At 56.7% G+C, this 20,003-nt stretch overlaps 1 protein-coding gene across 8 annotated transcripts in view; it reads right to left on the bottom strand.

Moving 5' to 3' along the window:
* The window catches only part of LRP8 (LDL receptor related protein 8), a 76,342-nt gene that overhangs the window by 21,022 nt on the left and 35,317 nt on the right, over positions 1 to 20,003 (bottom strand). For 2 of the 8 annotated variants that reach the window (XM_037161835.2, XM_053655535.1), the window contains exons 4-10: positions 13,079 to 13,207; positions 9,754 to 10,134; positions 8,539 to 8,661; positions 7,644 to 7,766; positions 4,376 to 4,495; positions 4,176 to 4,301; positions 785 to 959 (exon numbers count right to left, since the gene is read on the bottom strand). In XM_037161835.2, the coding sequence (XP_037017730.2) occupies positions 785 to 959; positions 4,176 to 4,301; positions 4,376 to 4,495; positions 7,644 to 7,766; positions 8,539 to 8,661; positions 9,754 to 10,134; positions 13,079 to 13,207 (1,177 nt within the window). Of the gene's footprint in view, positions 1 to 784; positions 960 to 4,175; positions 4,302 to 4,375; positions 4,496 to 5,735; positions 5,775 to 7,643; positions 7,767 to 8,538; positions 8,662 to 9,753; positions 10,135 to 13,078; positions 13,208 to 20,003 lie in introns of all 8 variants that reach the window. The other 6 variants (XM_037161838.2, XM_037161845.2, XM_037161853.2 and 3 more) reach the window with 4 other exon arrangements.

Consider the following 20,003-nt stretch of genomic DNA (forward strand, 5'->3'; position numbering starts at 1 on the left):
GGTGAGTTGTCAGGGAGTGGCACTTGGTATATTTGTTTTTCCCTACCCATCCACCCACCCGTCTGCCTGTCCACCCGTTCTGTCATTCTTCCAACAGTCTCCCCAGGGCCTGGTCACTGGCAGGTCTGCTCAGGGGGTGGATCTCGGGACAAAGAAAGGCCATGGCTGCCCAAGGGGGCGGGCTGGCGGTACTGAGAGAAACCTAGAGAGCGCTCTGTGCATGGGGAGACTTCCCGAGAGCCACAGTCCCCCAACTGTGGTGTCGCAGACCCAGTGAAGGGCTGGACGGGGGCGTGTTTCATCCAAGAAGACTTCCCTGACCCCTCAGATCGGGTCAGAGGCCTCCTCTGTACCCCCGCCCATTATCCTCACGTGGACGTCACTGTATTATGAGTGGAATCCTCTGGGCAGTCAGAGTCAACTCTGACTCCTCAGGATCCAACTCACAGGTATGTGAGCTGGTTTGGAAGTCCTCTCCAAAGCCGGGGATTTCTTTCTTCCTGCCCTGACCGCACGTCTCCTGTGTCTTGCGAGCCCCCACTAGGCCGCCAGAGGTCAGCTGTGTGGAGCTCAAAGCTGCTTTCCCAGCAGAGCCCGTGGCCTTGACCAGCCCCACAGCTCAAGTCCCGGCAGTTCCACAGCCACTGTGACTCTGTGTCCCTTCCTAAGCCCTGACTCTGTTCTAGGGAATTTTAGGGGCAGAAGGGGCAGAAAGGCCACTCTTCCTCTTCCACCCTTCCCCCACCCTCCAAGGCCTGCGTGACAGGCACCTGCCGCAGCTCACCTGTAGATCTTGCGGTAAGAGAGGTCACACCAGTAGATGCGATTGGTGGCAACTTCGACGTCTAGAGCCACGACGTTCTTGAGCATGGGGATGAGGCGCGAGTAGTCCCGCTTCACCAGGTCTATCCTCCGCACTTCGTGCCGGTTGGTGAAGATTAGGGACGGGCTTCTGCCAGCTGCCACGCGGGGAGGTTGAGAGAGAGAGGGGATCAGTGCAGAGGCAGGGGGAGTGTAGACCATGGCCCTGTCACTGGTTTGCCAGGTGACGCCTCATTTTCCAGCAGAACAGAAGTGACAATCCCTACCTCACAGGTGAGAGGAGCAGGTGGAATAAAGGGTACAAAAAGCATGATGCCAAAGCACCACGCATAACGGAAGGATTTTTACTCTTTTTATTACACGAACTACCCCCATGATCTTTTATGACTCCCCAGTTCCTCCTTAGGTTTGCACCAAAGGCAGTGTGACCCCAGGCTGCCCATTCGTCCCTCTAAAGATTCCTGCTTCCAGGGTATCTGGCCAAGGCAGAACTCTGCTGCCTTGGGGCCTTTGCTCAAATTGTCCCCTATCTAGAAGGCATTTCTCTGGAGCGGCTACCACCTCCCCTGCTTTGGGCTCCACGGCAATAGTTCAAGAAGGGGCAAAATGAGCGTGAGGTGTTCCAGAGAGAAGAGTGAGGCTCCAGGATGGAGGAGACATCGCAGTGCGGCTGAGGCTCAAGGGAAGTGAGTCTTTAGTCTATGCAGCATGTATCTGGGGACGTGGCAGAGGTTGGCAGGGGCCTGACCGCACAGGCCCTGTGAGCTGGGTGAAGAGTTTGCACTTGATTCTGTGGCAACAGCAGGGGTAGGATGGGTGTCATGCATGACACAGATATGTATGGGTGTCATGCATGACACAGATATGTATGTGCAAGGGGGACAACACACAACTGCCCATGTACCACAAAACCCATGCAGAGACTCAAGATTAGATTTTAGGAGGACCGTCAGTGACCTAGACACTCCTGGCCATACTGCCTGTGGGAGGAAACTGAGCCACAGGCCTGTCCAGGCTCAGAGCTCAGCACAGGCTGTGAGCCCCAGCCTGTGTTCAGCTGCGGCAGGCCAGTCTCGGGTACCTGCACTGTCCAGGGGGCAAGGCCCGTACCTGGAGCTGTCCGTGCCCCCCTCCTTGTCTTCCAGCTGGCATGTCTGCAGGCCCCCTGGTTCCCGTCACTGTGCATCTATGCCAGGCTAACATGTTCCCCAGGGGCTGGGTGGGACCAGCACTGAGCCACGTGGGGCCAAGTGTGTGACCTATGTGTAATGATGGAGACTATTTCAAAGGCAGGGTCGGGGTGGGAGGAAAGGTGTGGTACAAACGGAGAGCACAGAAAAATGGGGGTCCGAGTGCCGGAAGGAGAAAGGGGGAAGCTGGCTTCAAGGCCCAGCTGTGCCACTTGACTAGCAGTGTGGTTTTCTTCTTCCCAAAATGAGGGCGATGACACCTTACCTTCCTGAGGCAGGAGCTGGGCCACAGGACATCTTCAGGTTGTTTAACTGAGACTGTGGCTGTGGCAGGAAGCCCGTGTGTTTATGATTCCAGTTTTTGTTTAACTCCATTTTTTAATTCGGAGAGTATATTTGTTAAAGCCGGGGACAGTGAAATAAGGGGGGCCTAGGATACAAGGGACAACAGGAGAGCCCAGGCAGGGCTGCTGTCGGCTCACTGGGAAGTCAGAGAAAACGGGGCCTTGGAGACAGGGTCAGGGGGTCAGCCCGGAGGAGCTGCTGCCGCCCAGTGCTCCCTGGTTGCAAGCCTCTGGGGTCCCTTAGGGTTTAGGAGACGCACACCTGAAAGACAGGACGGGCAAGCACCTAGTGGCACTTCAGATGTTCACCTGTGGGGGTTTCGTGTCTACAGGGGCAGTTGTGTGCTGTTTCCACTACACGTATATAGTCCACGATGCATGTTGCCGGTGTCCCATGTGGGCGTAAGAACAGACTGTGTTACACGTGATGTGCTTATGTGTGTATTGTATATTGTACAGTTCGGGTGGTGTTTTGGGGTTTATAGGCTACATGTCAGTTATTGTGGCTGCTAGAGTGTTATAATCTACATACACTGTGCATTGTGTTTGTGCATCTCAACCCCAAGCTCGTGGACCCACCTGCCTACCGGATGTCTAGTTTTCTTAAACGTAACATGTCCAGATCAACCTAATAGTCCCCAAAACTGCTTTTCTCACCATCTCTCTCAGCTCCAGAAAGAGCAATCCTGTTTTTCCAGCTGCTTGGCAAAAATCCCTGGAACCATCTTTGACTCTCTTTTCTCTCACAACACACATTTAACTCATAAATCAACCCTGTTGCTCCAAAATAAGTCCCGACTTTCAAAATTCATCCAGTCCTTCCACTTCTCGTGTCCCCAAGCCACCAGCACCTCTCGTCTGGGTCACCGCCAAAACCTCTTAAATGGCTTCCCTGCTTCCTCCCTTGCTCCCTACGGTCTGCTCTCGACACAGCAGCGCAGCAGCCAGTTAAAATACAGGACAGCCCACGTCCCTCCTCTACTCAGCCCCTCCAAGGCTCCCCCCGATTCAGAGTGGGGTCGAGGGTCAGCCCTCACAATGGTCTGGAAGACCTGTGCCACCTGCCCTGAGTCACCTCTCCTACTTATCTTCTGTTCTCCTGGCTCCTCACAACACGTGATATGAAACCAGCCATGCCCCTCCCTTAGGGCCTTAACTTCTGTTCCTTAGCCTGATGCTGATCCCACAGATAAACGCAGGGCTCACTGCGTCACCTCAGATGTCACTGTCCCATAAAGGTAAGGGCTTCCCTGACCACTCTGTCTAAAATTGTAACCTGCTGCCCCCCCGGACTTCCCCCTTTCCTTCCCGGCTTTGCATTTCTCCCTAACCCGTATTGCCATCTGCCATCCACTGTGTTTTATTTATTTATCTGCATTCTGGTCTGTCTCACCCACTGGGATATAAGTCCCATGAGGGCAGACAGGAATTTGTGTCTGTTGTGCCTGCTGCTGCATCCGTGCCTACAGCCACGGCAGGCGTCCCGGGTAAAGGACGGAGCAAAGTGAATTCAGTTGGCTGAACGGGCCCACGTCAGGTCTGCACACGCCGTGCTCTTTGTGTGGGCCGCCTGGGCTGTGTGTGGTCTGCGCGGTCCAGTCTGTCTACATGTTGTGTGCTGTGCCAGTGCGGTTTCCGTGGGCGGGGCTGGTGCTCCACGCAGGGTCCACGGGGGTGGCACTGCGCAGCGCAGTGTGTGTGCGGTGTGATGTCCACACTGAGCACTGCGTGTGCACAGCCACTCCTCACGTACACGGGAGCACACTGCTTTCTGTGCCCCCTGAGCTTCCCCTTCCCCCCCACCATGGGGTGTCCATACCGACGGCCTTGCAGTTCTTGGTCAGTGTGTCCATCTCATAGCCAGGGTGGCACTCGCACTTAAAGTAGCCCTTGTAATTGACACAGATTTGGCTGCAGGCATCAGGATCCTCACACTCGTCAACATCTGTGGGGAGGAGCAGAGGTCAGAACTGGAAGGAGGGTCTACTTCTGCCCAGGGGCAAGTGGGGTCGGTCTCACCGCCACAGGTCTTCTGGTCCAGGAGCCGGTAGCCCGAGGGGCAGGAGCACTCAAAGCCGATCTTGAGGTCAGTGCAGATGTGGGAGCAGCCACCATTGTTGTGCAGACACTCGTTCAGCCCTAGAAGGGACACGGGCTCCTGAGGGTCCCAGAGCCCAGCCTGGGGCGGGGGCCAGAGCTGAAGCAGAGACTCAGGGCGGCGGGACTCCCATAGAGCTGGGTTGCTCTGTGGCCTTGATGAGCCTCAGCCTCGTTAACCAGGTGACTGCGCAAGAGGTGGGTCAAAGAGGGGCAGGTCCTTGCTCAAGGACAGACACACAGACAAGGACTAAGTGGAACCAGAACTCAGGTCCTTTGCCTTCTAAGCCAGGGCTCTGTCCACTGCCAGGCTGGAGGCAGCTTGGCTGCTTAAGGTTTTTCCTTTCACAAACAAGTTTCTCCCAGCTCCTCCTTCCTCATGACCTCAGAGCTGGAGGAACCTGTTTGTACCATGTCTAACCTGCAAGCCGTCCTGGCGATCCCCTTCTAAATGCCCTGCGTCCACATCTCTGGCCTCGGAAGCCTGCTTCCCTCCCCAGGTGGCTGGCTCCACCTGGAGCAAAGCTCCTCCCCACAGGGTCAGCCTCCCTGCAGTTTCTGTTCCTGCCCTCAGATCCACTGCGTGGGGTCGACCAGGGTCAACTGGCTCCTCCTGAAGCACTGACTTCTGACCCCCTGCCAATTAGTACCTGTTTCTGGACAGGCTCCATTTGCCCATGTCCCACTCTGGACAGAGGCCTCGGCCTGGCCACCACATGGGAGTCCAAATAGTATCCCCGAATTGACCTTGTGGTTACCTAAGACTACCTACCAGCCTGTCTCTGCACTGAGCTGTCGCTAAGTCAATTCTCACCTCCCATTAACTACGATGGATTTTTTTCACTTTTCCTCAGCACCTGTCTGTCCCTACACTTAGTCACAGGCCTAGTCCCCAGATCACCAACTGCTGGTAAAGGATGAAGGGATTCTAGGATGTCATCTGGTTCCCTCGTCATCCACTCCCTCATCACCTTCTGGCAGGGTCCCAGGGGAGGCCAGAGAGGCCAGGACCAAGGCTCACCAAGTTTTCACAGCATCTTCTGAGCTTTAGAATCACAGAAGGTTAATTCTGCAAGCCAAGGGAGAGAGCTGCACCACCCCTCTGCCCTCCGGGCTCATGCATCGCCACTGCAGCCAAGCCGAGCGAGCTGAGCCGAGCGAGCTGAGCCGAGCCAGCCACGGCCATGCAAACAGCCAGTCTGAGCTGCCTACCCCAGGCCATGCACAGCGGCCGGTGCCCCATCTCCAGCCTGAGCCATGCTTAGGGAATGTTCCCCTTTACCCCTGGGCCTCCTCCTGTTTCCCCGGGATGTTGGCATAACTGAAAGAAGAAGACCAAAGCAATCTCATAATTTGGCGGGGCCTGGAGATGACTCAACCAGGCCCAGCCCCGGAAGGCCCAGCCCCTTGGCACTGGCCGAGCCATGGTACCTTCGGGATGATCTCTGTGGGGCATCACCTCCAGAGGTCTTTGTGTCACTCCAAGCCCTGACTTCCCCCATCCGTACTATTCCCTCAGTGCTGTCCATTCATCTGTTCACCCCTTACTCCCTGCCTTATTCATGCACCCACTCACTTCCTCCCTCTGCTGTTGCAGCTAGCATCGACTCAGCACTCGTATTTACTGAGCACTGATGCAACAACAGGTGTAGGACGGCTCGGGACGGGGACAAGGGAAAGCACAGAGTCCTCCAGGGCCAAGGTGGTCAGGGAGAGAATGAGTGGTAGGTCTGGACCTGTCTCCCCATCAACCCTCCCCTAAAGGGGAGGCAGGGGCTAAAAGGGAATCTCGGGTCTTCCCAGTTCTATCTAGCCTGGAGGTGACTCTTCTGGGGGATCTGCAGGGAAGGAGAGGGGCAGGTGGCCCAGAGAGGCCTGCCCAGCACGACGTCCCCCAGGGAAGGAAGGGGCAGCGTCACTTTCCCAGCACATGCACACGTCTGCATGCACACACACACCAGCTTACGTGCAGAGGCACGGAAAGGCCCGTGGGCTCCACAGACATTCACACGGACGTGGGAGCACACACGGAGACATGTGACGCGATTCCCTTGCCTGACTCAGAGAAGGAGCCCTGGATGCAGACGCTGGCCTCTTGCCAGCACAGACACAGACACATGCGCACACACTTCTCTTTGGGGAGTCGTGCGAAAGACGAGAGAGAAGAGAGTTGAGTGGGTTAGTAGTCCCTGGCTGATTCCAGGTCTGAGCAGGGCGGGTGGGGCTGGGCTCAGTTGCTTCTGCTTCCCCATTCTCTTTTCCACAGGCTCCTTCTTCTAGGACTTCTCTGGGGTGTGAATCTGCCACCTGCAAACTCAAGTGCAGGCTGAGCAACCTTTACCCAGCTACTCCTCCTTTCAAAATCAATTTTAAAACCCTATACAGGAGCAGAAACATGCTGTTCCTATGGCGTTCCAGAGCATGAAGCTCCCCGACTGCCCTGGAGGGGAGGTGCTGGGTGAAAACACGTCTACCAGGAAGGGAGGGTGGGCGGGCTTGGCCGAGGCTCTGTCCTCCTGGGAATTTCCTGTCCAAACCCTCAACCTCAGACAGTAACGTTCCTGGAGCCCGCACTCCATTTTCTGCATTGTTCTCTGGGAGGCCCACCCCACCTACGGCCGACTCTCCTGTTTTTCTCAGCCAGGAACCTGCCCTGCCAGCTCCAGCAGCTGAGATGGCTGCCTCCCAGGAAGTCCAAGCTCCTCAGGGCTCAGGATGATGCTACCCGCCACTGCTGGTCCTGTCCTCCCCTCACCTGAGCCAGGTGGCCTTGGCATGTACCTCAGTGGGCCACCTGCCTGCTATTCCTACCTCTCCCTCCTGCAGGGGGGTGGAAGGCCTCAGAGGCCAGGGCCCTGGCTAGGTCAGCAGGGCAGAAATACTGAGTAAGAGAGAAGGTTCCGGAGTGAGCACACACTCAGAGATCTGATGTGAAAGGAGTGGAGGCTGGGTTTGTGATAGGAAGCACGATTTTTGAGCATCTGGGCTGGAAAGGAAAGGCCTTGTGTTTGCAGATATTCGGAATGAGAGGCCCAAAGGCAAAGAGCTCCGTCAGAGGCCCCAGGACAGCTTGAGAGTCCGGAGAGAGGGTCAGGGCAGAGGGTGTGCTGAGGGGCAGGCGAGGGTGGGGCTCTGCCGCCGGGAGGAAGGGTTAGTTCAGCGGGTGGGTGGATGCAGACAGGTACTGTACCACACTCTTTCAGAGGCTCATCCGACCAGTCCCGGCAGTCCCTCCGAGAATCACACACTTTCCCGCCGTCCACGCACTCTCCACTCTTACACTGAAATCTGCGGGGACCCTCACATGTCGGTTCTGTCGGGCCAGACAAGAGAGTGGACAGCGCCTGTGAGACCTTCAGCAGGGAGGGCTGGGCGGGTCCATGGGAGGCGAGCGGAGCTCCAGCCTCAGTGTCTCCAGAGGATGGCCCAGGACGGACAGCGTCTGCAGGGCTGGAAGCAACTCTACTCCCAGAAGGACCCCAGGGTTGACCAAGATGCCCGAGCATCAGCCCGCTGGGCAGGACTGGGGATCTGGTTCTGACATGGTAGTACGAGGGCCCTGGGAGGGAAAAGCCGCAGCTCAACAGAGACCCTGGGGGCTGGGCTAACCACCTCCTGAGGGAGACCTATGTGCCAGGGGCCCTGGAGATGGGAGGCTGCCTCACTGCCCATTTTCCCAGAAGACCAGTGGGTCAGGGTCCTTGCTCCTGCAGGGGTGAGTAATGACCGGAAGAGCCATCTATGAATTAAGGAGGCTCCCTGGGAAGGATGACTCAGCTCTGTCCAGTCTGGGAACTTGGAGACTTGGATATGGACAAATGCTGGGGGCTGGACTTCCTGCAGTGCCCTTTCATGTGCCCACAGGCTTCCTTCAGTTTCTGCAAAGTCCTGAAAAATCCGGTTCTGGTGCCACTAGGGCCCCAGGGAGGGGATCTGGGTGGTCTGTGGCAAGCGATGTTCTGGGGAATGATGCCCCTCAGGGACTGGGGGCAGGCAGCTTCCAACTCTGCTCTCTCTGCCCGAGTATGGGGAGAGGTCGGGCTTCTTGTGGAGGATGCCGCCCCTCTGCCTCTGACCACACGCACCCTTTAGGCAGCCAGCTTCGTCGCTCCCGTCTGGACAGTCCTGTTCCTGGTTGCAGCGCTTGACTGAAGGGATGCAGATCCCATCCCCACACTGGAATTCGTCCCCACGGCAGGTCCCCAGTGCTGCAAGGAGGGGCCAAGTAGAGAGGGTCAGATCCAGCATGGCACTGGAAGAGCTCTCCTGCCCCCACCCCATATCTGCCTCTGGAAAGCAGTGGCTGAGCTTGGGAGTTCTCAAAGGTCACCTGACCGAGGCACGTCCAGCATACAGATAGGGAGACTGAAGCTCAGAGAGGGGGAGGCCTCACCCAGGGCCACACAGCACTCTGGCTGGCAGAGCCGGGACTAAACTTCAGGTCTCCTGTTTCTCTGTCTACCGCCTCTCCTCAGGGCTACCCCTCCTGTGGCCTTCTTTTTAGTCTTGGTGCTCATCCTTGAATGACTTCATCCCTTTGGCAAACCCTTCCTGAGCACCCACTGTGTGCCATGCTTGCCAGGCTTGGGAACCCAGAGACTGCTAAGAGCTTCCCCATCCTCTAGGACACGGACACCTCCCCCCCACCTTTACCAGTCTGGTCCCTGGCCTGGTGAGAACCGGGGCTGCAGGGCAGCACTATCGCCTGAACTCCCTCTCTTGTTCACCCCCAACCCCGACAACCTCCTAGGAAAAATTGTCTTCCGTGAAACCAGTCCTTGGTGCCAAAAAGGTTGGGGACCAGTGCTCTAGGAGATCAAGGGTGCAGAGTCGGGTTGAGGAATACACAGGACGGCATAACAGGGCGGGATACACTGTAAGAGAGGGAGCTTGGGGACCTGCAGGAGCCCAGGGGGACAGACCCAGCCCGGCTGGGAAGGGCGGAGGATTCTGGGAGAGTCCTTGAAGGATGAGCAGGCCCTGCAGGTAGGAGGGTGGGGAACATTCCTGGGTGTTCCAAGGTCTCCCTGAGATGGAGCTAGAGGGTGACTGCCTGGGGCCGAAAAGGGCAGGGGTGGGAGGTATGACAGTGAGGGCATCATCCAGGGACATAGGTACCGACGAAGACCTTAGACCTGAGCTTCGCAGCTTAGTAGCCACTTCACTTTCACCTAGCTTAGTCTCCGCCACAGTGACACAAGGTTACGCGGGCGAGAATGGAAAGGCAGGCAGGCAGGCAGGCCTGGCAGACGCCCGGCGCCTCCGCCAAAGGGCGGGCGCTACGGAGGGGCGGGGCTTACGGCAGTCGGCCTCGTCTGACTTGTCCTTGCAGTCGCGGTCGCCGTCGCAGCGCCAGCCCAGGTGCACGCACTCGCCGCTGCGGCAGGGGAACTGGGCGGCGGCGCAGGCGGCCGGTGCGGACGTGGCCCCGGGGCCGGTGCGGCCGCAGAGCTCGGCCGCCTCGTCCGAGCGGTCCTCGCAGTCGAACTGGCGGTCGCAGACCCAGCGCTCGGGGATGCAGGCGCCGCCCTCGCCGCCGCAGCGGAACTCGCGGGGCCCGCAGGCCGGCCCGGCGCAGCCACGCTCGTCGCTGCCGTCACCACAGTCGTCATCCCCGTCGCACACGAACACGGCGGCCAGGCACGAGCGGTTGCTGCACTGGAACTCGTGCGGGGCGCACACTGCGCAGGACAGAGAGCCGGTCGGCCCGCCAGACCCCGTCCCCAGCGACCCGGCCCGCAGGTCCGCTACATGGGCCCGGACCCTCACCTTTGGGTCAGAATAAGCCCTGCTGGGGGGCTGAATGGTGGACATGCCCTGGGGAACAGCAAACGGGGCATCCAATCCAGGTCCTGCCAGGGCCATAGGGGGTGCCCTTGGGCAACACACTGGCCCTCCCTGAGCCTCCCCAGCCTCACTGGGAGTGGGAATTCCTGTCCTGCTGCCAGGGGAAGGGTGGCACTAGGAGTCTCTAAAGCGACAAATCGCCGCCTGTCTCAAAGGACTCTGATGTTCCTAGGAAATGGAATGTAACAGGACACTGACTCTTCCGGGAAGGAGGCCTGGGGCTGTTCCCGGACAGCACAGCTCAGGCTTCTCCCCACCCTCCCATTTCCCGGCACCTGCACCTACCATCTAAGTTAGTCCCCTGGGCTGGCATCCACGGCTGCTGGCAAGGGAGCCACCGCTCTGTCCCTTTACCTACTTCACTCCTGCGCACACCCTGGTTTCAGTCACACTAGACCATTTGCACACGTTCCCACCTCTGGGCCTTGGTTCAAGCTGTTCCATGTGCTGGGGCTGCACCTCTAGCCAACAGCTGTCTCTATACTGTACACTGATGAGTTCTCGTCTGTCAAGGGCCCAAAGTCTTCTTTCCTAACACACTTCAGGCTCCCCTGCTTGGGAAGCCTCCCTCCACCTCTACTCTCCTGTCGGGTGCCTTTCCCATCATGCTCAGGTATTTAGGTCTCCTATCCTTCTACATCAGCCTGGTCACCACCAATTACATTGCATGGGGACTGGCTCTGCAATCAACCCCACGTTGCCCCGAGAACGCGGCACAGAGCTCTCTGTGGTGGGTGGGTGGGTTGTGAATGAGTGCTGGACTGGGTCCGGACAGGTTTGGGGCCCTTCCTTCCTATTTTGACTCCTCTTGGCTTTCTGGTTTTCTCCTGGGGTACAAGCTATTTCCAGAGCAGCTGCCTCCTTACCTCCTTCCTCCCTTTATTCTTTACACAGAGGTCAAGAATAAGCCCTGAGGGCTAATGGGGAGTGGGGGGCAAGGCTGTGGCCCAAGGTAACATGGAGGTGACAGCACCAGACTTCTCCACGTGGGGGCGCCAAGAGTCTGTGTTTTTATTTTCTGACAGAAAAATGTCATTTTTTTTTTTCATGTTATTAAACAGAAAAAAGAACGATGTCTTCAGTTTCACAATGTAGGCAGCTCATGCCATGTGTTACTGACAGGTCTGTCAAGTTTATGACAGCTGCATTTTCCCCCTTCTGGGCTTTTGGGATGTTGAGGCATTGTTGGGAAAAGCACACAACCCTGTGTGATGTCTGCCCCTCAAGACTATGCTGACGCCTAGATTAGCTCCCCTCCTCCTTGACCAGACTCAGCTATACATGCCCAGAGAGGGAGGACTGTGTTCGGAGTTCCGAAAGGAAGTGCTTCTTTCTGCTGAGTTATCTGTGAGGTTCTTAAGCTGACAGCAACTTTAAGATCTATATTCTCGGGCCTGTGCCCAGAGACCCCGCTCACAGCATTCACAAATGTCATTAACTCTGAGTGTGGAGGAGGGGAGCACTGTTTGTCCTTTGCTCAGGTGGCTGGGAGCTGTTGCAGAGAAGCCCACTGAAACCTTCTAACACCCCTGTCTGCTGTAGTTACCAGGGAACTTTCCTGCTGCCACATACCCTGGCTGGACCTATTCCCACCCCCCGTAAGAGTGGCCCATGGCTTTCATGACCAAGGAAACACCTGGTTATGGGGGGAGGAGGGGAGAGTATTCTTTCTCATTGGCAGTGAGGCCCCACAGAATTATCCAGCTGAAGAAAAGAGCCGATGGCATCCCCAGGGCTTGGAAACGGCTGGCCCCAGCCAGGGGCCACCCAGCTGCTTCCTGCTTCAGACACATCCAAACTCCAGACTTAGAATCTTAAGAGTGCTGTGACTCAGAAGCCTCCAGAAGAGATGGCATTTTCCCTGGGCCAGGAAGGATGATGGGTAACACACAAATACAGAAGTTGGTGGAAGGAGTGAGGAGGAAGACAGTGATGGGCAAGGATCTGGCAAAAGCTCCGGGGTGACCGCATATCTCAGCCCAGCCTCACAGCCTAGTTATCAACAGTCTGTCTCCCCCATTAAGTATGAGTTCCCAGGGGGAGGACTGCGTAGGCCTTTCCAGAGCCTGGCTCAGGCCTTGCACACAGTAGGTGCCCATCAAATTAAAACGAGTGTGGCCCAGCCACGTTCCCCACTGGCCTAGGACCTGCTGGCCTGCTCTCTGGGACAGAGATAATCCTGTGCTTGAAGCTCAGCGATGTGGAACTGTCCCAGTAACCACCTCCATCTGTCCCTGCCGTGGCCGCCAGGAATGTCTTCTCCATTCTGTGCCATTTGCGCTCAAATCTGAGATTTCAGCAACAGTCCTTCACACCTCAGGAATCTGCCATCTTCTTCCCACTCCCATCCCCCCACCTGCCCCTGACACTGCCAGTACCTTGGCCCAGGCCGCCACCGTGTCTTGCTATGGCCCTGTCTGTTCTCCTTGCCCTTGCTCAGAGATCAGTGGAGACATATGGAATGGATGAGCAAATGTCAGGCATGGTAAAAACTCATTTGCTTTGCTGTCCAGACTTGAATTTGAACCTCAGGGCCTTCACTTAGGCTTTGATACTTTCCCTCGCTTGTCTGAGCCTCAGTTTCCTCACCCACAAGATGGGAATGATAATGGCTGCCTGTGAAGTGGTTGTGAGGATGAAAGAAGAAAATGTCTCCAAAGTGCCTGGCCACTCCTAGTGTCCCGATCACCACCCTCTCCTCTCCACTGACCAGGCCCCTCCCCACCCCCGGCTGCCTGACCATGCTGGGCAGACCATGGGGGTCTGAGCCCGACTCACAGGTGGCACAGCCGGCCTCGTCCGCTCCACTCTCGCAGTCCTTCTCCCCGTCGCAGCGCCACGAGGCGGGCACACACTTGTGGCTGGTGGGTCCACAGCTCAGCTTCTCTGCGGGACACACCTGTTTTGCTGTGGAGACAGACACGTGTGCATGGGTTGGCCAAGGAGGACACAGGGCATGGTGCCAACCAGTCCTACTGCCTGGCTCCGGCCACCTGGCCCGAGGCCCTGGGAATCCATCAAAGCCTTCCTGTTCCCTGTGTCAAATTCTTTCATCTGAGAAGCCTGTCTGCCCCTAAGACTTTCTGGATCCTCTAACCGACTCCACTGCTGCCCAGTCTAATCCCCTTTCCTGCCCCCTTTGTCCCTGGCACTCAAGCCTCCTAGATTCGGTCAACTCCTGCTTGCCTCACCAGCCCCACCTCCCACTCCTTTAAACCTCCCCTTTAAGCTCCAGCAACATGAAGTTGCCATGCCTTGCATGCATCTCTGTCACTTCCCAGCTGTGTGTCCTTGAGCGAGACGTGCCCCATGTGGGCCTCGGTTTGCCTTCCGGATGAGTGATTCCAAGATCCGAACCCGTAGATCTGCAGGGTTCAACATGGCCTCAAAAGGTCCCCTGGCAGGACCCACCCCTCCCCAAGTCCCTCTCCCAGCGATGGTGCGAGCCCACTGCTCAGCAGCTGAGGAGTGGCAGGGCCCCGCGGGACCACACAGCTATAATTACTGCAGCCGCATCAGAGACTAACTCAATCAGGGGCCTGAAGCCCCAGGGCTGATTCTCAATTTGGAAGAAAGAATGAGAACCCTGATCAGGACTGAGGATGGCTTTTGCCCAGAGCATCTCAGGATGGCCCATGTGACAGACCCCACCACAGCAGAGGCATCTGGGACCTTGGTGGATGGCTCCTGACTTTCCAGGTGTACGGGAGGCAGGAACACAATGGTCTCTGGGATGTGTCGGGCACAGTCTCAGTCTTCCTGATGACTCGCCAGGGTGAGGATTATCTTATGGTCTCTAGCATGGAGCCCGAGGGCATGGACTCCGGAGCTTTGCTGCCTGGGTTCAAACCCTAGTTTGGTCAGTCACTGGCTATCTAGCTTAGCCAACCATCCTTATCTCTACGCCAGTAAAGTGGGGACAAAACTACTGTTTACCTCAAAGAATTGTTATGATGCCTAAGTTAATGTCTGGAGAGGACTTAGAACTCCCAGCCCAGTGGGCACGGGTGATACTTAGTGCCCAGCGTACCAGATGAGGGCTGCTTTGTTCTCTCAGCGGTGCCTACCGCGCGCTGCTGTGCAGCAGGCCTGGCGGAAAGTCACACAGCGGCCGGGTAAGAATGGGGTGAGGACTCAGACTCAGCTGTGTCTGATGCCAGAGCCTGGGCAGAGTCCTCCGCACCCAAAGGCGGTGGGTGACTGCTGCCCGACCCTCAGCTCTTCTCTCCGATCTCAGAGCAGTTTACTGTCTTCCATAGCTGGGAGGACAGGGCATAAGGGATGGGGAGAAGGGCACAGACCAGACGGGTGGGGACAGGTGTCTGAGCCCAGGTCTCCAAACACTACTGTGCCGTGAGAGAGGAGTTCCTTAGACCCCGGTATGGACCCCAGAGTTTTCCCTAGGAAAGCAAGTCATAAGACAGGAGGGAATACTGAGTTCACAGGGTTCATTTTATGGAAATTTCCCTTAACAGACAACTGTTGGGTCAAGCCTGGGATGGCCTTGGGGCTGCAACGCAGGGTGTTGAGGGACCTGGGCATCTGGAAGTGGGGCAATCCCAGAGGCCCTCTGTCTCCAACACGCTGCAGGCCCTCAGGAAGCACATCGCCTTCGGGGCCTACCAGAACACAAGGGAGCCGAAGCTGACCGGCATTTGCCATGTCCTGACCAAGGGGTGAGAGTGTGGTGCTGTTAGAAATGCGGGCTCCTGGGCCTCAGCTCATAGTAGACTGAATGCAGATTTCGAGGGCGGAGCCCAGGAATCTCCATTCTAGCAGCTCCCCACCCCCCAGTGTTTCCCATGCACCTGTTTTGAGAACACCCAGGTTATCATTCTGCAAATCCCAAAGATATGGGATACTTCGTCTCTTTGAAATCCACTCCTAGAGAAGTGATACCGATGCTCATATTTTTGCAAGTCCCCGAGAGAGCACTGGGGTGGAGGGACAAGGGACCAGGTATCCCTGAGCCAGGCGTCAGGAAACAGCCTCACAGGGGAGTTGGAAGTGAGTCCTATTCACCGATCACCTCCCGGGTGTCAGGCTGCTCCACCCGAGCACTCGATGGTTTCCCACCTCACCCTCACCCTGACAGGTGAACAGGCCCTGAAGGCTGTAAGCGAAAGCTCCAAGGGCACTGTTCATAAAGACTGTCGTGTCAGCGATGTCCACAGAGTGAAGCAGGGGAGCGGTCCCTCATCCATGTTGCAGCCAAGGAGACTGAGGCTCAGAGAGGCTAAGTACTGTAGTGGCCCCAAGATGCACAGCAGTGAGAGGCAGAGTCCAGGTTCCTCTGATCAGAGCCCCGCCCTCTCCATCAAGCCCCACTGACGGGTTCCCGTGGGTGGAGAAGTGGCTCCAAACCAGCTCCAAACTCTGCCCCAAAACCCAGGTGACTAGAGTGTCCTTGACCATCCACACTACCTGTGGGGGCTTGGTCCTGCAGACCCCACTGCAGCAGACAGCCGCTTGAACTTTTAATGAATATTTATACAGTTAATTGCATAACCTTTCAGCAAGGACAATGATTAAACAATCCATCTGCTTCCTTTCTTTATAATTAATAAGACATTTGCTGTGTCCCTAAATAGACAGCTCTAATTACAGACTCTCAAGGATTCAGGAGTGCCTGACTCTAGCCCTCCTGCCCTCAAAGAGCTAAGGGACCGTCTGGGAACACCAGGACTTGAGAGGCCTTGGAGGACACACCAAGGAGCAGCCATTAGAGGACAGGAGACAGAGGCCGGCGAGGGGAAGGACCTGCTGAGGCTACTGGATGCTGGCTGTTCCGACCACCAGTCTCCCCTGGAACCTCCCCGTCTCAGTTGTGACGTAGCTCCCCCCCACAGCCGTGAACATGAGCCTTGCTCTCCAGGCTCCTGGGCCAGGCCTCTCACTGCCCTGGGAAGTGCAGTATCTCCCTAAGAAGTGGGTGCAATCATTGCTTTCATTTTATGAATGAGAAGAACAAACCCTGGAGAGGGTGAGTCATTAGCTCAACATCTTACAGTGAGAGGCAACGCTGGACCTCCATGCCAGGCCTTGACTCCACATTCACTGCTTGACTTTTTGCACTTCACCACCACAAGAGAAAAGCAGGCCCCACGGGTCCCTACCCCTGCCGCCTGTCGGTCTCCCTGGCATCCCTGGGGTTGACAGGGGTCATGGCAAAAAGAGCTCACGGGCCTCTGCTCAGGCAGGCAGGGTCTGCAGGAGGGGCTCTGACTGTCTGATGCCTACTTTCAGGATGACCAACGCCAAATGTCCCAGGCAACACAATGCAGGAGGTAGAGTGTGGGTTTTGAGTCAGACAGACCTGGGTCCAAACCTCATTTACTAACACGAAGCTCCTTCACAAGCCGCTTAACCTTTCTGTACCTTGGCTTTCCTCATCTGAAAACGGGGCAACACAATCTTCTGGAGTCAGTGGGTGGTTTAAATGGGGGAACCTCTGAAGATTCTTACTCTCAAAGCCTGGAACAAACTCAGAGCTCAGAAAACAACAGTGGCCCTTGTTTTTATTTCATAAATGCAAAGGCAAAGGGCTGGGAGGGCCCTGGGAGGCCCCAAAGGGCTGGGGATGTGCAGTCAGGGCCCACCCCGGATGTGCCTGTCTGTCCCTCTGCATCTGTCTCTCTTTCTGCCCCTCTGTCTTCTTCTCCAAGGGCAGATGCCCTAGGGAGGCCTTCGCCTGCTGTCCACATGTGCCCAGGTTCTGAGAGGCAGGAGTGAGGAGCGCCCTGTTTCAGACGCCAGGAATCCTGCAGAGCCATCGAGGGTCTGGCTCACTGGAGTGTCTGTAGGCATTGGTAAATCCCCAGAGCATCCTGCCCCAGAAATCCAAACCCATGGGTACTTTCTCTAATTCATAAGTTCACAAATTAATAAAAAGGAAAATGTCTGTTGAATAATAGAACGGAAGCGCTTCACAGCTGCTTACTGAGTGAGCGGGTCCACAGTGTTGGTTACATGAGGCTTAGGGGCAGATGACCTCTGAAGGGGGGCTGCCAGCTCCAAGGGGACCAGGGCTCAGGCAGTGCGAACTGTCAGCGTCCGGCCGCTGCTGCCCCAGGAAGTGGGGCATGAGACCATCCACCGTGTGGAAGGGGCAATTGCACCAACTCCTTCACATGGGGTTATAGTCAGTACTGGGAGCTGGGTCAGCCCCTAGCCTGCTGGTGATCACAGAAAATCTCTGGGCTCCCATGTCTTATAGAGGAAGGTGCGCTTGGCTACTCAGTGAGGTCCTCTTCCAGGGGGAAAGGCTCTAAGATTCCTGAATAAAACCCCCTTTCATAAGCAGCACCCATGATTATAACTCTCACCTTGAACCACTCTCCCCACCGCCTCCCCTCCCAACAGATGCCTGAAGGTGGGTCAGCAGCCCCAATCAAGTGAGCTATAATTAGAGCTGCAATGCTACTTTCATTAGGCAAATGTCCCAGGCTTTCCTACTACCTTGACTCCTGACTGCATTTGATAGGCACAGAGTCTAGAACCGGCAGGAAAGAGAGCTGGGAGAAACCCCGGCCAGCTAGGGGGCGACGACATGGTGGAGGGACAGGGGAATGAGGAGCTGCTCCCAAATCCCTCGCCCTCGTGATGCAACCCCCTCACTTACACTGTTCCCTGATTTAAAACTGCTGTATGTGAGGGAAAGGGCCTGAAGTCAAAATACAGTAATGAAATCAGCACTGCCGATTACTCCAGCACTGACACTCCGTGTGCATTTTTTTTCACTCTGTTCTCACATCCCCTGTAAGGCAGGTACCGTTACCCCCATCTTAGAGATGAACAAGATGAGTCCCAGAGGGAATGGGCAATTTGCCTCACAGGTTAGAGGGCCTGAACCCAAATACATCAAACACCTCACCCCACTACACTTTACTACTGCCTATAATCTTTCTTTGTGGGGTGGGGAGGGGCTCAATCCTGGGAGTTGGCACTGTCCCCAGAAACCTGGTAGGCTGTGAAGGTTGCTATGACAACACCAATTAAATGGGCAGTGGGGTTGGCTGCAGGGTTCCCATTCAGGCAGGAAGCGGTGAGCAAGCCAGCTTTCCAGGTCCTGCTGCCCCCAGTTCTGCCTGACCCTCGAGCTCCCGCCCTGGCCAGCCTCCTCCAGGCAGCCCTCCCCACCCACAGGCTTGTGGGCCTCTGACCCGCAGCTCTGCCTGGGAAGTGGAATCCTGGGCCTTGTGTCCCAGCTGGGCACAGGCAAGGGAGAAAGAGGGTCCCAGAATCCTAAGAGTCTCGGAATCTTAGAATCATGGTCTTTAGAATTCTAGAATGTTAGAAACCAAGGCCCAGAGAGAGGCAGAAAAGTATGCAGGGCCTCAGAGCAAACCACTGGGGGAGCCCAGAGAACGGGGCCTCCCGAATCCTGGGTGCAGCCTTCACTGCACTCCCACGGGTGCTCTCTCGTGCCTCAGGGAGCCTGTGGAGCCTGTTGTCACGGAAGGCAGACACATTCTCTAGGCCTCCAGTTACTCGGCTGTCAAACAGCGGTGCCTCGGAGCTGGGTCCAAAGCAGGCCTGGGAGGCAGGAGGGGTGAGGCCAGAGGGCCTCAACAGGGCCGAGGACGGGAAGGCAGCAAGTGCTAGATGGGCAAAAGGGACAATGACAAGGAAACACGGGGCAGGGCAGGGTGAGGGAGAGGGGCGGGCAGCAAAGGGAGTCAGCCGCAGAGAGCGGGAGTGGACAGGGCCTGGTGGGGGGGAAGAGGGGAGGAGAAGAATGAACAGGGACATCAAACACAAAGGGACGTGTGGGAAGCAGGGAGCAAAGCTCTCAGGCGGCAAGAGGATGGGATAATAACAGTGATGAGGCTCCTCTCCCCCCCTGCTGCCCGCAGTGTCCAGGGTAACTGCTGGAGTGAGGGCTGGATGGCCCCCCTGATTTGTGTGATGGAGAAGAGCCCCCTGTGGCCACAGCCCCCCTACACACACACACACACACACACACACACACACACACGCGCGCGCGCGCACACACACGACAGTGCCCCTAGTTAGCTGGGTAGCCTTAGGCAAGTGGGTGAACCTGTCCCAGCCGTTTTCTTTTCTCTAAATGAGGATCCAGTTCCCCTTTCAAGGTCGTCAGGAGGATGAGAGTCACAGTGGGTGTGGCCGGGCTTTGTTCCTTTTAAAGCTCAGGACAATCCAGGCACCTCTAGGGCAGCACTGGGTGTGGCTCCCTGGTGGGGTGAGCAAAGGATGGGGCCTGGGACAAGGCAGGGAAGGCTGGGGCTGCAGGGCCTGGAAACCTGGGGCCTGTCCCAGGCAGGGGTCGCTCTCCCTCTCCCTCCCTCTCTCTCGCTAGGATACTGGTAGCTCTGTTGCTAGGAGACAAGGAAACCTAGTTTTCATTAGCTACAGCCCTAGATGGGACTAGATGGGACACCAGGACTCCATTGTCCCTGCCCCTGTCTCTGGGGCAACTGTGAGCCCTAATGAGGACCCAGGCAGGTCTCCTCCAGCCCCACCACCCTCCACGTGCTGCACCCCATCCTCCCAGCCTTTTGTCTCAGGCTCACTCTGCTGAAACTGCCTCCAGGACCACTGGGTCTGTCCCCACCCCCTTCTCATCTCCTTTTTAATTTAACAAATGTCACAGAACGACCTGCCTGGTGTAAGTTTGCTTTGAGGATTAGGGCCTGGAAAGGAAATCCCCGGGAGACAAAGCCCCGACTGTGGGAGGCAG

Source organism: Artibeus jamaicensis, unplaced genomic scaffold, assembly GCF_021234435.1.
Source record: "Artibeus jamaicensis isolate MK-2021 breed Jamaican fruit bat unplaced genomic scaffold, CSHL_Jam_final scaffold_1019, whole genome shotgun sequence".
Lineage (NCBI taxonomy): Eukaryota > Metazoa > Chordata > Mammalia > Chiroptera > Phyllostomidae > Artibeus > Artibeus jamaicensis.